Genomic DNA, 14709 nt, shown 5'->3' on the forward strand with positions numbered 1-14709 from the left:
AGAAGGCGAGAGCCAAATCGGCATATTCTGAGGGGATGTGCACGGTGGAGACCTGGTCTGGACTTTCCACCGTAGTCGCACCGATGGAAACCCCCACACACCTCCATGAGCAGTCTCGTGACCACCCCTTGAGAGCACTCTGTAGCCACGAAATAGTGGGGTCATGATAGGCCAACCAGGGTAAGCCCAGCACCACGGGAAATGCAGGAGAATCAATAAGGAAGAGACTGATTCTCTCCTCATGACCCTCCTGCGTAACCATGTCAAGTGGAGCGGTGGTCTCCGTAATCAGCCCTGACCCTAATGGTTGACTATCTAGGGCGTGCACAGGGAAAGGCATATCCACAGGAACAAGGAGAATCCCTAAACTATAAGCAAATGAACGGTCAATAAAATTCCCAGCTGCACCTGAATCTACTAGTGCCTTATGCTGGGAATGCGGGGAAAACTCAGGAAATAAACACATACATGTGAGCAACAGGGGTCTCTGGGTGAGCCTGGTGCTGACTCACCTGGGGTGACACAATAGTGCCCTGCCTGCTGCCTGAGGAACCCCTCCAGCACCGACCAGCAGTGTGCCCTCTGCGGTCACAGATGGTGCAGGGAATGGCCCCTCCTCCGGTCGCCCTAAGTGCAGCACCTCCCAGCTCCATGGGCGTTGGAGCGGAGGTGCTGGGGGATGGAACTGACAGGTCCCGATCCGGACATCCGCGGGCAGGTTGTCCAGCCGGATGGACAGGTCCACTAGCTGGTCCAATGTGAGGGTGGTGTCTCTGCAGGCCAACTCCCGACAGACGTCCTCGCGCAGACTGCACCTGTAGTGATCAATCAGGGCCCTGTTGTTCCATCCCGCGCTGGCGGCCAGGGTCCGGAAGTCCAAGGCGAAATCCTGCGCGCTCCTCGTCCCCTGCCTCAGGTGGAATAACTTCTATCATCCTCATTATGCAGGTGAACTCTGCATAATGATCCAACGCCGCATCTCCCTCACACCATACGGTGTTGGCCCACTCCAGGGCTTTGTCTGAGAGGCAGGAGACGAGGGCGGACACACTCTCACGCCCCGAAGGAGCCGGGTGGACGGTCGCCAGGTAGAGCTCCAGCTGTAGTAGAAACCCCTGGCGTCCGGCAGCCGTCCCATCATACTCCCTCGGGAGCGCGAGTCGAATCCAGCTAGAGGGGTGGACAGTGGGACCTGTCTCTCCAAACGATCCAAAGTCTGCAGCACGTGATCCATGGCAGTGCCCAGACGTTTCAACATGGTCGCATGCTGCTGAATGCGCTCCTCCACTGGAACAGGGAGGGCGTCTGCTCCTGCTGACTCCATTCTTCGGGTGAGTGATTCTGTAATGGGTCCTATGTGTAGCTGGTGTAGAGAGTCAGGCGCAGGACAGCAGATATGAGTAATCAACGTACTTTTTTACAAATACACGCACACCATGACAGACCGAAAATACAATAAACAATCACTCACAAAAAAACATGGGGGAACAGAGGGTTAAATAATGAACAAGTAATTGTGGGATTGAAATCAGGTGTGTAAAACAAAGACAAAACAAATGGAAAATTAAAAATGGATCAGCGGTGGCTAGAAGGCCGGTGACGTCGACCGCTGAACGAGGAGAGGGACTGACTTCGGCAGAAGTCGTGACACTCTCTTTCTCTATCTCTCTCTGTTTCTCCCTCTTCCCATCTAGCTGTCTATCCCAGTCTTTGTCCATCTCTCCCACACTCCCTCTCTCTCACTCTCTCTCTCTCTCTCTTTGTCTCCCTCTCTCTCTCACTCCCTCTCTCTCTTTGTCTCCCCTCGCGTCCTGTCACATCCAGAAGTGTCAGCCTGGAGACAGGGCAGCGTTAGCATAGCCCTGACTGGAGCAACATTACAGACTCAGCCGTGAACAAGTCAGGAAACAACAACGTCAATTAACACCAAGACCATTAACACCCAGGCTTCTTCTCTGACATCTTGGCAACAACGGTTGCATGTTAATTATCCTGCTCTAAAAACTATCAACATGTACAGGCATATTCAGTCAAAACAAATGATTAAGATTAGGGATGGATTAGAGAAGGTATTCTTTGACCTCTGAGGCTTTATGACCTTTATGTCAATCTGAAGTCATATACTGTTCTCCCAAGTCTTAGACTGTTCTCTCTGCTACCGCACGGCAAGCAGTACCGGAGCGCCAGGTCTAGGACCAAAAGGCTCCTTAACAGCTTCTAACCCCAAGCCATAAGACTGCTGAACAACTAATCAAATGGCCACCTGGACTATTTACACTGACCCCCACCATTGACACCCCTCCCCTTTGTTTGTACTCTGCTGCTACTCACTGTTTATTATCTATGCATAGTCACTTTACAAATTACCTCGACTAACCTGTACCCCCGCACGTTGACTCAGTAACGGTACCCGCTGTATACAACCTCGTTATTGTTATGTAAATGTATTGTGTTACTTTTTGATTGATTAGATTTGATTTACTTTTTGTATATTTAGTAAATATTTGATTAACTCTATTTCTCTAAGGGCTTGTAAATAAGCAGTTCACGGTAAGGTCTACCTGTTGTATTCGGTGCATGTGACAAATAAAAAATGGTTTTATTTGAAAAAAAAATCTTGATTGACACAGATGTCATTTTCCCCCACACAACCGCTTGATTTAATGATGTCTAATTAAGATCAACCAACATCATTAGGCTACGCTACAGCATGTGGTTTATTTCAGGAGGTGCATGCAGAACACTGTGTACAGTGTAGCATGTTGACTAGTGCCAGCAGTGTGCTGCATGATAGGGGCTCAGGGCAGAGCATGTGACTACAGTAAGCTGGAACATCAATAGCAGAAGGAAACGGGTGCGGGTGAGCTCATCAAAAAGACTCGTACACACAACACCGGTGTTGGCAGTGCAGATCCGTCTGTGTGTGGGGGTGCTGATGTCAGCATCTCCTCTGTACTGTATGTTGTGATTGATGCTTTTAGAGCAAGACCTCTGGACAACCACTGTGTAGATCAAGGTTTGCCCAAGGAGAGCTTTTGCTGCTTATCACGTACTGTACACTATTCTTCTTGTTTAATACTCCACGTTCGTTCAATACTGTACTTTATCTAACTCATTTAGCTTCTGTTTGATGTCGTCACAATTCTTAGGTTGTCTGATTTGTGGAGTGACAATTCAACATGCCTTGTTCCTTGAACTGAAGCCACGCTACCTTGACATTGAAGTAGGAAAACATATATTTGTATGTAAAATGTCAGTGGAAAATACACACAGTAATAGACTAATATACTAACTTCTATCATCCTATCATGTCAGGATGTGCACTATTACTCCATCTTGTCTGCAGTGTTCAGAAGTATACTGGCCGTGGAGCCTCTTACAGCACCTGTGCTCCTTTTTCCTGTCATTGCATGAGATTCAACCCATGTTTTTATTATGCAGTGCTTATCTTATACTGAACTCTCCTTGACCTACAGAATCTTCCCCACGCCCACTTCTCCCATCCCCCAATGTCCTTCAATCCCAAAGTCATTGGTTGGTTACTTTGGAGATTGTCATGTAGAATTGGATACTTTGATGTGGCTATCCCCTTCGTCTGTTTGTAGTAAAGATAAAGGATTGTTGATGCTCATCATGTCGAACAGCAACCCAAAATGAGAGAAACCCATACATGTACAGAGGAGGGAATTCAGAACAGCTCATCTCACTGTACACTATTCATATTTTCTTTCTGGGAAATTATGCTGTTTTCTCTTTTAGCTACACAAATAATCCCATAAGCGGTGAACAGATTTTTATGCAGCTGAAAGACGCCTATCGTGGTGAAGAGGCTGAAGCTGGGTAGGCCTGCCAAATGGTTGTGTGGTACTGGAGAGGTTTGGCGTGGTACTGGACAAGCTGAGTGCATATCAACCCCACAGGGACCGGCTGAGGCTGGGGCTGATTCCCTGTCAGGCGATAGAGGAGGATGAACTTTATCAGCTCTCTGGCCTCTTAGAAATAGCCCTCAAACAATGTCTTAGAAATGAGAAATAGCCCTCGAACAATGTCTTAGAAATGAGAAATAGCCCCCAAAAAATGTCTTAGAAATGAGAAATAGTTCTCGAACAATGTCTTAGGTAAGCTAATTTCTATGTGTTATTTACCTACAGCCTATACCATAACAACTAGTATTAGCTAATTACTTGTGCATTCAATGTGGGTGTTAACTCATTAGTCACAGAACGGGCAGTAGGTATCCTAGTTGTTAGAGCATTGGGCCAGTAATCGAAAGGTTGCTGGTTTGAATACCTGAGCTGAGCAAGGCACTTAACCCTAATTTGCTCTAGGGGTGCCGTACTACTATGGCTGACCCTGTAAAACAAGACATTTTACTGCGCCTATCTGGTGTATGTGACAATAAAACATTGTGTGTTTACACATACCATATCAGTGGTCCATTAGCAGTCCATGGAGTGTGATCCTTCCCTCCTACGCACACACAACTACATCCTTGTAAACCCCATTCATTTACCATGCTCACACATTTCAGTCACGTACGATGTATTTTGTACTTTACTTCTCACAACCACAGGCTTATTTATTTACTTTTTAAACACAAATCATCAAACCCTTGCTTCACCTCCATTCTGCAGCTGCAGGGGGGGGGGGGTCCTTATGTAAGTGCCTGCCTAGCAGACAGGCTGCTGTGCTGAAGGAGTGAGAGGTAAGGAAGGTCACTGTGACTCCTCCGGCAGAGTACAGAGGGAGCCATTGCACCCAGCATGACTCTGCAGTCTGTCTGGTCTGGACACTAACTGCCGCACGGCGCGTCTGCTTTTAGGATTTTTTGATTCCTTTATTGTTATTATTGCTTCTGGGTCCTTGTGTCACAACAATTTCTGTTTTTATTTTATCTCCCTGCCTGCAGTTTGGGTTCCCCCACTTTCAGAGATATGCATATTCAAGACAAGTAACCTGTGGTGGTTGGCTCCTTCAGGGATGTCACATCTGAAACCGGAGAATTAAAACGCCCCAAACACATAATTTAGGTGTCCCTTTTAATTCATTTTGAAAATAGCCTGGTCCATACTGAGAGGGGGAGCTGACGGGGGGTGCTGTTTTGAAGCCACCACGCCTCCATCTTGGCACTCCCCCACCTGTGTAAAATTATTTTGGAAGCTATAGAAATGCATTTATTAATGTCTACATTTGTTTTTGCCACGTTTATTCTATTTTATACAACGGGTGGGTCTAATCTTGAATGCTGATAGGTTAAAAGCACATTCCAGCCGGTGTCTATTCCCAAAGTGACCTCAAAATGCCTATTTCATTTGTTCCATCTGACTGCGCTGTCTCATCAGCTCAGCCAAGCAATTTATAGACATTATCTTAGTCTAACATTTTGTTTTCAATAGCGGAGGTTTGTATAAACCTTGCTGTCCATCTCTCTGACATTTGCAACATTGTTTCAGGATTCAAATTCGATCTCCAACTGTCCATAGTAATGAACGTGTCAGGAGTTGGTACGAGACAGAGGCAGGCAGCGTAGCTCAACCAGTCAATTTTTTAATTTTTTAAAAATTTTACTAGGCAAGTCAGTTAAGAACAAATTCTTATTTTCAATGACGGCCTAGGAACAGTGGGTTAACTGCCTGTTCAGGGGCAGAACGACAGATTTGTATCTTGTCAGCTCGGGGATTCGAACTTGCAACCTTTCGGTTACTAGTCCAACGCTCTAACCACTAGGCTACCCTGCCACCCCCATGAATCAACTGGCATCATTTTTATGGATATATACAGTACCAGTCAATGGTTTGAACACTTATTCCAGGGTTTTTCCTTTACCTCAAATCAAATTTATTTATAAAGCCCTTCGTACATCAGCTGATATCTCAAAGTGCTGTACAGAAACCCAGCCTAAAACCCCAAACAGCAAACAATGCAGGTGTAAAAGCACGGTGGCTAGGAAAAACTCCCTAGAAAGGCCAAAACCTAGGAAGAAACCTAGAGAGGAACCAGGCTATGTGGGGTGGCCAGTCCTCTTCTGGCTGTGCCGGGTAGAGATTATAACAGAACATGACCAAGATGTTCAAATGTTCATAAATGACCAGCATGGTCGAATAATAATAAGGCAGAACAGTTGAAACTGGAGCAGCAGCACAGTCAGGTGGACTGGGGACAGCAAGGAGTCATCATGTCAGGTAGTCCTGGGGCACGGTCCTAGGGCTCAGGTCCTCCGAGAGAGAGAAAGAAAGAGAGAATTAGAGAGAACATATGTGGGGTGGCCAGTCCTCTTCTGGCTGTGCCGGGTGGAGATTATAACAGAACGTGACCAAGATGTTCAAATGTTCATAAATGACCAGCATGGTTGAATAATAGTAAGGCAGAACAGTTGAAACTGGAGCAGCAGCATGGCCAGGTGGACTGGGGACAGCAAGGAGTCATCATGTCAGGTAGTCCTGGGACATGGTCCTAGGGCCCAGGCCAGTTGAAACTGGAGCAGCAGCATGGTCAGGTGGACTGGGGACAGCAAGGAGTCATCATGTCAGGTAGTCCTGGGGCATGGTCCTAGGGCTCAGGTCCTCCGAGAGAGAGAAAGAAAGGAGATAATTAGAGAACGCACACTTAGATTCACACAGGACACCGAATAGGACAGGAGAAGTACTCCAGATATAACAAACTGACCCTAGCCCCCCGACACATAAACTACTGCAGCATAAATACTGGAGGCTGAGACAGGAGGGGTCAGGAGACACTGTGGCCCCATCCGAGGACACCCCCGGACAGGGCCAAACAGGAAGGATATAACCCCACCCACTTTGCCAAAGCACAGCCCCCACACCACTAGAGGGATATCTTCAACCACCAACTTACCATCCTGAGACAAGGCCACAGGCTACTTGTCTTGAATATGCAGATCTCTGAAAGTGGGGGAACCCAAACTGCAGGCAGGGAGATAAAATAAAACAGATATTGTTGTGACACAAGGACCCACTTTCCAGGGTTTTTCTTTATTTGTACTATGTTCTGCATTGTAGAATAATAGTGAAGGGGTGTCAGGTAGCCTAGTGGTTAGAGTTTTGGACCAGCAACCGAAAGGTTGCTGGTTCGAATCCCTGAGCTGACAAGGTAAAAATTCATTGTTCTGCCCCTGAACAAGGCAGTTAACCCACTGTTTCCCGGTAGGCTGTCATTGTACAGTGAGGGAAAAAAGTATTTGATCCTCTGCTGATTTTGTACGTTTGCCCACTGACAAAGAAATTATCAGTCTATCATTTTAATGGTAGGTTTGTTTGAACAGTGAGAGACAGAATAACAAAGAAATCCAGAAAAACGCATTTCAAAATTTTTATAAATTGATTCGCATTTTAATGAGGGAAATAAGTATTTGACACCTCTGCAAAACATGACTTACTACTTGGTGGCAAAACCCTTGTTGGCAATCACAGAGGTCAGACGTTTCTTGTAGTTGGCCACCAGGTTTGCACACATCTCAGAAGGAATTTTGTCCCACTCCTCTTTGCAGATCTTCTCCAATTCATTAAGGTTTCGAGGCTGACGTTTGGCAACTCGAACCTTCAGCTACCTCCACAGATTTTCTATGGGATTAAGGTCTGGAGACTGGCTAGGCCACTCCAGGACCTTAATGTGCTTCTTCTTGAGCCATTCTTTTGTTGCCTTGGCCATGTGTTTTGGGTCATTGTCATGCTGGAATACCCATCCATGACCCATTTTCAATGCCCTGGCTGAGGGAAGGAGGTTCTCACCCACGATTTGACGGTACCTGGCCCCGTCCATCATCCCTTTGATGCGTTGAAGTTGTCCTGTCCCCTTAGCAGAAAAACACCCCCAAAGCATAATGTTTCCACCTCCATGTTTGACGATGGGGATGGTGTTCTTGGGGTCATAGGCAGCATTCCTCCTCCTCCAAACACGGCGAGTTGAGTTGATACGAAAGAGTTCCATTTTGGTCTCATCTGACCACAACACTTTCACCCAGTTGTCCACTGAATCATTCAGATGTTCATTGGCAAACTTCAGACGGGCATGTATATGTGCTTTCTTGAGCAGGTGAACCTTGCGGGCGCTGCAGGATTTCAGTCCTTCACGGCGTAGTGTGTTACCAATTGTTTTCTTGGTGACTATGGTCCCAGCTGCCTTTGACAAGATCCTCCCGTGTAGTTCTGGGCTGATTTCTCACCATTCTCATGATCATTGCAACTCCACGAGGTGAGATCTTGCATGGAGCCCCAGGCCGAGGGAGATTGACAGTTCTTTTGTGTTTCTTCCTTTTGCGAATAATCGCACCAACTGTTGTCACCTTCTCACCAAGCTGCTTGGCGATGGTCTTGTAGCCCATTCCAGCCTTGTGTAGTGCTACATTCTTGTCCCTGACATCCTTGGAGAGCTCTTTGGTCTTGGCCATGGTGGAGAGTTTGGAATCTGATTGATTGATTGCTTCTGTGGACAGGTGTCTTTTATACAGGTAACAAGCTGCGGTTAGGAGCACTCCCTTTAAGAGTGTGCTCCTAATCTCAGCTCGTTACCTGCATAAAAGACACCTGGGAGCCAGAAATCTTTCTGATTGAGAGAGGGTCAAATACTTATTTCCCTCATTAAAATGCAAATCCATTTTTAACATTTTTGACATGCGTTTTTCTGGATTTTTTTGTTGTTATTCTGTCTCTCACTGTTCAAATAAACCTACCATTAAAGTTATAGACTGAACAATTCTTTGTCAGTGGGCAAACGTACAAAATCAGCAGGGGATCAAAAACTTTTTTCCCTCACTATAAGTAAGTATTTGTTCTTATCTGACTTGCCTAGTTAAATAAAGGTTAACTGAAATAACTTATTATTACTATTATTATTATTTTAAACTATGAAATAACACATGGAATTATGTAGTAACCAAAAAAGTGTTATATATGTAAATATATTTTAGATTTTAGATTCTTCAAAGTAGCCACCCTTTGCCTTGATGACAGCTTTGCACACTCTTGGTCTTGGCATTCTCTCAACCAGCTTCATGGGGTAGTCAGCTGGAATGCATTTCAATTAACATGTGTGCCTTGTTAATTTGTGATTTTTTATTCTTAATGCATTTAAGCCAATTAGTTGTTTTGTGACAAGGTAGGAGTGGTATACAGAAGAGAGCCTATTTGGTAAAAGACCAAGTCCATATTATGTCAAGAACAGCTCAAATAAGCAAAGAGAAACGACAGTCCAATATTACTGTAAGACATGAACGTGAGTCAATCTGGAACATGTCAAGAACTTTTAACGTTTCTTCAAGTGCAGTTGCAAAAACCATAAAGCGCTATGATTTTTATTTTATTTTTATTTCACCTTTATTTAACCAGGTATGCTAGTTGAGAACAAGTTCTCATTTACAACTGCGACCTGGCCAAGATAAAGTATAGCAGTGTGAACAGATAACAACACAGACTTACACATGGAGTAAACAATAGACAAGTCAATAACACAGTAGAAAAAAATAAAGTCTATATACATTGTGTGCAAAAGGCATGAGGAGCTAGGTGAATAATTACAATTTAGCAGATTAACACTGGAGTGATCAATGATCAGATGGTCATGTGCAGGTAGAATTGCTTCTTCTGGGCAGTGCCAATATTGCCGACGGGTGGCTTTAACGCCTCTCATTGCCCAATACATAGCATCACCAACCCAGGGTTTATACACATCATTAGCCCAGGTTCAGTTGGTTCCATGCCATCCTCTGGGGAATAGGAAACTCTGGGCTCCTATGCCAGGGAAGTCTCTGCCATGTTTTGCGTGTCAGGACTGATGTCGGGTCAGACACTGTGCCAGCCCGGCCAGGGTGATGCTAGGGCAGTGGGGATGTGAGTGTGGTTTTTGGACTGTGTTGGCACTTAAAGGGTTTTGAGGAGAGGCGGAAGTGCTGCATGGAACGTACCAAGAGGACCAACACCTTGATGGTCCCCAGAGGCTGCTGTTGCTGAGCAACCCTATGCACTGGGACTTACATCTTAATTCCCTGACTCTTTCGAATATGCTTATGTTATCATGAAAGTTGTGCACATATTTGACATTAGGACGAGTGTGTGTATTTCTCCTTGTTTTGTATGTCTCATTTCAGGACAGTATCTGACCCTCCACACTGATATTATGGATAGGGTTGCAAAGGGAGGGTATATTACTTGAAACATTCAAAGTTTACCAGTAAACGACCACAATATTGGTATCTTTCAAGGATTTGATGTAATCTATCGAAAGACCCTTTGGGTACTTCAGATCATCACAGGTGACTGTAATTATCTCTGACCCTCTGTGTGGCCTTATCACATGTAAAATATATGAAATAATCAAATGCTTTTAAAATGTAAAAAAAAATATGACAAATCTGTAAAAACCTAAATACAAACCATCCACTTAGTGAATACCATTAGTGTTTAATATGAGTGTTTCAGTAGTAAATATACTTTTATTTATTTAACTCTCAGGTATTTGTTGTTAATATTTTGGTGTCAAACTGGTGGCAGTTGTAAAGAAAAGTCAATAGTTGCAGAGTTAATAGAAAATGTTCATTCATTAGGCTATTTTCTCTTTAATCGTATGGCCTATCTACTAGAAACTCATGGAGAATATGGGCACATATAAAACATTTATGTGATATATGAATACATTTTCACAATTTATTCAAGTATAAATTACCAAAGCTACGATAGATTGCCATATATTTTCTGTTAAATACCAAAATTACTGAAGATTCACGTAACTTTGGTAAATTACCGGTAGCTTTGCAACCCTGGTTATGGATGACTTTGGGACTTTGGGATTTTTCTAATACCTGCTAAGTTGTGTCAATTCAAGCAGAAGAGGTCAGATTGATTTGCAATGATTTCTCTGGGGTTGAGTGTGTGAATGTATGCGGGGGGCTGAATGATTGGATCTAGCTGGTAAAGCAGCAGAGCCCTACAGGACTAAACGCCAGCGAGTACAGTGAGTTCCCCTAGGCTTGAGCTGAGGATGTCAATCATTTATGACACAGACGGGTTGCCACCCGGAACCTAAGATACTCTCATCTGGTTGGTCGGTTGCGTAGCCGTAGTAACGGCCCACGGTCCTGTATTGTCCCCTGTCGTCACTGTCACCCCTCTGCTATGTTCTAGAGAGGGCTGTTTTTAGGGACAGCACCCTGAGAGGCATTCGAGTATAGCCTAGTCTAGGCCAGACATCAACTGACAATTTATACCAGGTGGGCTGTATTCAATGTGTTTGTCAGGTGTTGGAGGTGGAGTCCAAAACTCAACATTTCTGGAATAGCCTATAGCTAAAATAACAACTTTGATCTTACTGCCGACATGAAAAAATACTACAGTTTACTATAGAATACAATTGTACTGTAGAATACTGTAGAATACTATACTACACACTGTATTATCCATCAATCATGTGTAGTACTTACTATAGAATGTTGTAGCATAATGTTGAATACTATACCTAATGCTACAGTATTAACCACAAAAAAACACTCTAGTAAATACTACAGTAATGTCCGTAAAAACACTACAGTCCACAAAACCTCAACCCATTTATTTTACTATAGTAAACACTACAGTATTTAATTGCATATACCCTGCCCATTCCCATCCCCATATCACAATTTGTGTCACCCATGTGAGAAACCTACATGCCAGATATAGATCATATATTGTGTTCCTTACAGGTTATAGAAAAAAAAACTATCTGTTCAGTCCAACCTGAAAGTTATGGAAAATTTGCTATTTAAGTATTTCTCCAATAGGTTTCCTGAAGGCGAAGTAAGATAATAAAACACAAAAAACGTTATGTCTGCAAAAACACTACAGTATAGTACAGTCCCCAAAAACAATACAGTATAGTACAGTCCCCCAAAACACTACAGTATAGTACAGTCCCCAAAAACACTACAGTATAGTACAGTCCCCAAAAACACTACAGTATAGTACAGTCCCCCAAAACACTACAGTATAGTACAGTCCCCAAAAACACTACAGTATAGTACAGTCCCCCAAAACACTACAGTATAGTACAGTCCCCCAAAACACTACAGTATAGTACAGTCCCCAAAACACTACAGTATAGTACAGTCCCCCAAAACACTACAGTATAGTACAGTCCCCAAAACACTACAGTATAGTACAGTCCCCCAAAACACTACAGTATAGTACAGTCCCCCAAAACACTACAGTATAGTACAGTCCCCAAAAACACTACAGTATAGTACAGTCTCCCAAAACACTACAGTATAGTACAGTCCCCAAAAACACTACAGTATAGTACAGTCCCCAAAAACACTACAGTATAGTACAGTCCCCCAAAACACTACAGTATAGTACAGTCCCCCAAAACACTACAGTATAGTACAGTCCCCAAAAACACTACAGTATAGTACAGTCCCCCAAAACACTACAGTATAGTACAGTCCCCCAAAACACTACAGTATAGTACAGTCCCCAAAAACACTACAGTATAGTACAGTCTCCCAAAACACTACAGTATAGTACAGTCCCCAAAAACACTACAGTATAGTACAGTCCCCAAAACACTACAGTATAGTACAGTCCCCCAAAACACTACAGTATAGTACAGTCCCCAAAACACTACAGTATAGTACAGTCCCCCAAAACACTACAGTATAGTACAGTCCCCCAAAACACTACAGTATAGTACAGTCCCCAAAAACACTACAGTATAGTACAGTCCCCCAAAACACTACAGTATAGTACAGTCCCCAAAAACACTACAGTATAGTACAGTCCCCCAAAACACTACAGTATAGTACAGTCCCCCAAAACACTACAGTATAGTACAGTCTCCCAAAACACTACAGTATAGTACAGTCCCCCAAAACACTACAGTATAGTACAGTCCCCAAAACACTACAGTATAGTACAGTCCCCAAAACACTACAGTATAGTACAGTCCCCCAAAACACTACAGTATAGTACAGTCCCCCAAAACACTACAGTATAGTACAGTCCCCCAAAACACTACAGTATAGTACAGTCCCCCAAAACACTACAGTATAGTACAGTCCCCCAAAACACTACAGTAAATACTACAGTGGTCTACAATCTGTAAAAACATTACATTAATTACTATAGTATATACTACTGTTTTCTTTTACTACAGTATTTATACTATAGTTAACTTTAAAGTCCACAAAAACACTACACTGAATTCTATGGTATTTATATCATAAATGGTCTTTTTTTATGCGGGTGTATTCAAATACTTATTATGGAGGGCAATGTAGCCTACATTGAAACCAGGAGGGTAATTCTCTTGGCAAGCTTTGTAAGTGTGGTCAGTCACCAATTTAGCAATACAAGGGTAGTTGGCTAACTAATGAAGCAGGCTAGGCAGACTGGTTGAGTTAACATATGGTTAACATATGGTCCTGTGTCTAACATTTGATGTTCAGTTTTTTGCCTGTCTTCAATGCAGGATCCAGTATGATGCCAGGAGGACAGATGGGGACGAGGATGCCGTGGCAGGAACCAATGGGAGAAAAGCATCCCTGTCCAACTGGACAACAGTCTGCCGTCAATTCTGACTACCTTTCAGGTGAGTCCCTTTCCCCTGTTTCTATCCCTCTAGTGGTTTATGCTCAATAAGTCAAAAAGGCAGTGAAAATGCATTTTGTGGAAAGACAGGTTTCCACTGTTTCTATATCTTATCATATTTTACTGCCATTAGGCTATTTCAATTTGGTCATCATCAATAGCCTAAGATGCTAAAGATCCCTCTGTGGCATAGCCTAGTAAGCTTTCTAGGCACCTAGAGCTCCCTTAATTCAGAGGAGTTGGTGTAATGGTTTTCTTCTGGGGAAAGAGAGGCAGACCAAAATGCAGCGTGGTGGTTATTCATGTTCTTTAATTTATAAAGAAACTACACATGAGATAACTAACAAAAAACAACAAACGTGAGAAAACCTAAAACAGTCCCATCTGGTGCAAACACAAAGACAGGAACAATCACCCACAAACACACAGTGAAACCCAGGCTACCTAAGTATGATTCTCAATCAGAGACAACTAATGACACCTGCCTCTGATTGAGAACCATACTAGGCCGAAACATAGAAATACCCAAAACCTAGAAAAACAAACAGACTGCCCACCCAACACACGCCCTGACCATACTAAATAAATACAAAACAAAGGAAATAAAGGTCAGAACGTGACAGTTGGGTTAAATGTGGAAGATACATTTCAGTTGAATGCATTCAGTTGTACAACTGACTAGTTGTACAACTGACAAGTATCCCTGGCACGGCCTGGGCACTCTTAGCAGTGTAAACTGGGCATTACAGTGTTGCAGGACACCTAGTTAAGCACATGACTGTATTTAAGTGAGGCTGTTGTTGTCGTCTTGTTTTTGTCTTCTCAGACCGTCTGGACATTAATATTTTATAGCTGACTGAGAGTTAACTGAATTATGTGAATGTGATTACAATATCCTTTGGTGGTTTTAGTCTGGCTATTGATTTCTGTCTGTGGTGTACTCATCTCTCATTAGTAACTGACATCTGATATCCCCAATATATATTCTCTCACTCCCCCTCTCTTTCTCTCTCTCCCCCCTAATTTAATCTCTAGGTCCAGTGTCTAGTATGATGGGGATACCTGGTGATCAGTGGGGGAACCAGAACAAAGGAATGAAGGACAGCAACATACCAGATTCTCTCATGGGTACTGC

General features: G+C 43.5%; 1 protein-coding gene and 1 long non-coding RNA gene across 6 annotated transcripts in view; one reads left to right on the forward strand and one right to left on the reverse strand.

Annotated features, from left to right (window-relative positions):
• LOC115114478 (microtubule-associated protein 4-like) overlaps positions 1-14709 on the forward strand; it is a 73798-nt gene that overhangs the window by 16824 nt on the left and 42265 nt on the right. For all 5 annotated transcript variants that reach the window (XM_029642740.2, XM_029642741.2, XM_029642742.2 and 2 more), the window contains exons 3-4: positions 13456-13575; positions 14610-14702. In XM_029642740.2, the coding sequence (XP_029498600.1) occupies positions 13456-13575; positions 14610-14702 (213 nt within the window). The remainder of the gene's footprint in view (positions 1-13455; positions 13576-14609; positions 14703-14709) is intronic.
• Positions 5614-8468, reverse strand: LOC115114480 (uncharacterized). Its single transcript, XR_003861242.2, has 3 exons — positions 7397-8468; positions 6856-6923; positions 5614-6563 (listed from the first exon to the last, which is right to left on the reverse strand). It is a non-coding gene; the product is annotated as an uncharacterized LOC115114480 (long non-coding RNA).

This window comes from Oncorhynchus nerka, linkage group LG9b (genome assembly GCF_034236695.1).
Source record: "Oncorhynchus nerka isolate Pitt River linkage group LG9b, Oner_Uvic_2.0, whole genome shotgun sequence".
NCBI lineage: Eukaryota > Metazoa > Chordata > Actinopteri > Salmoniformes > Salmonidae > Oncorhynchus > Oncorhynchus nerka.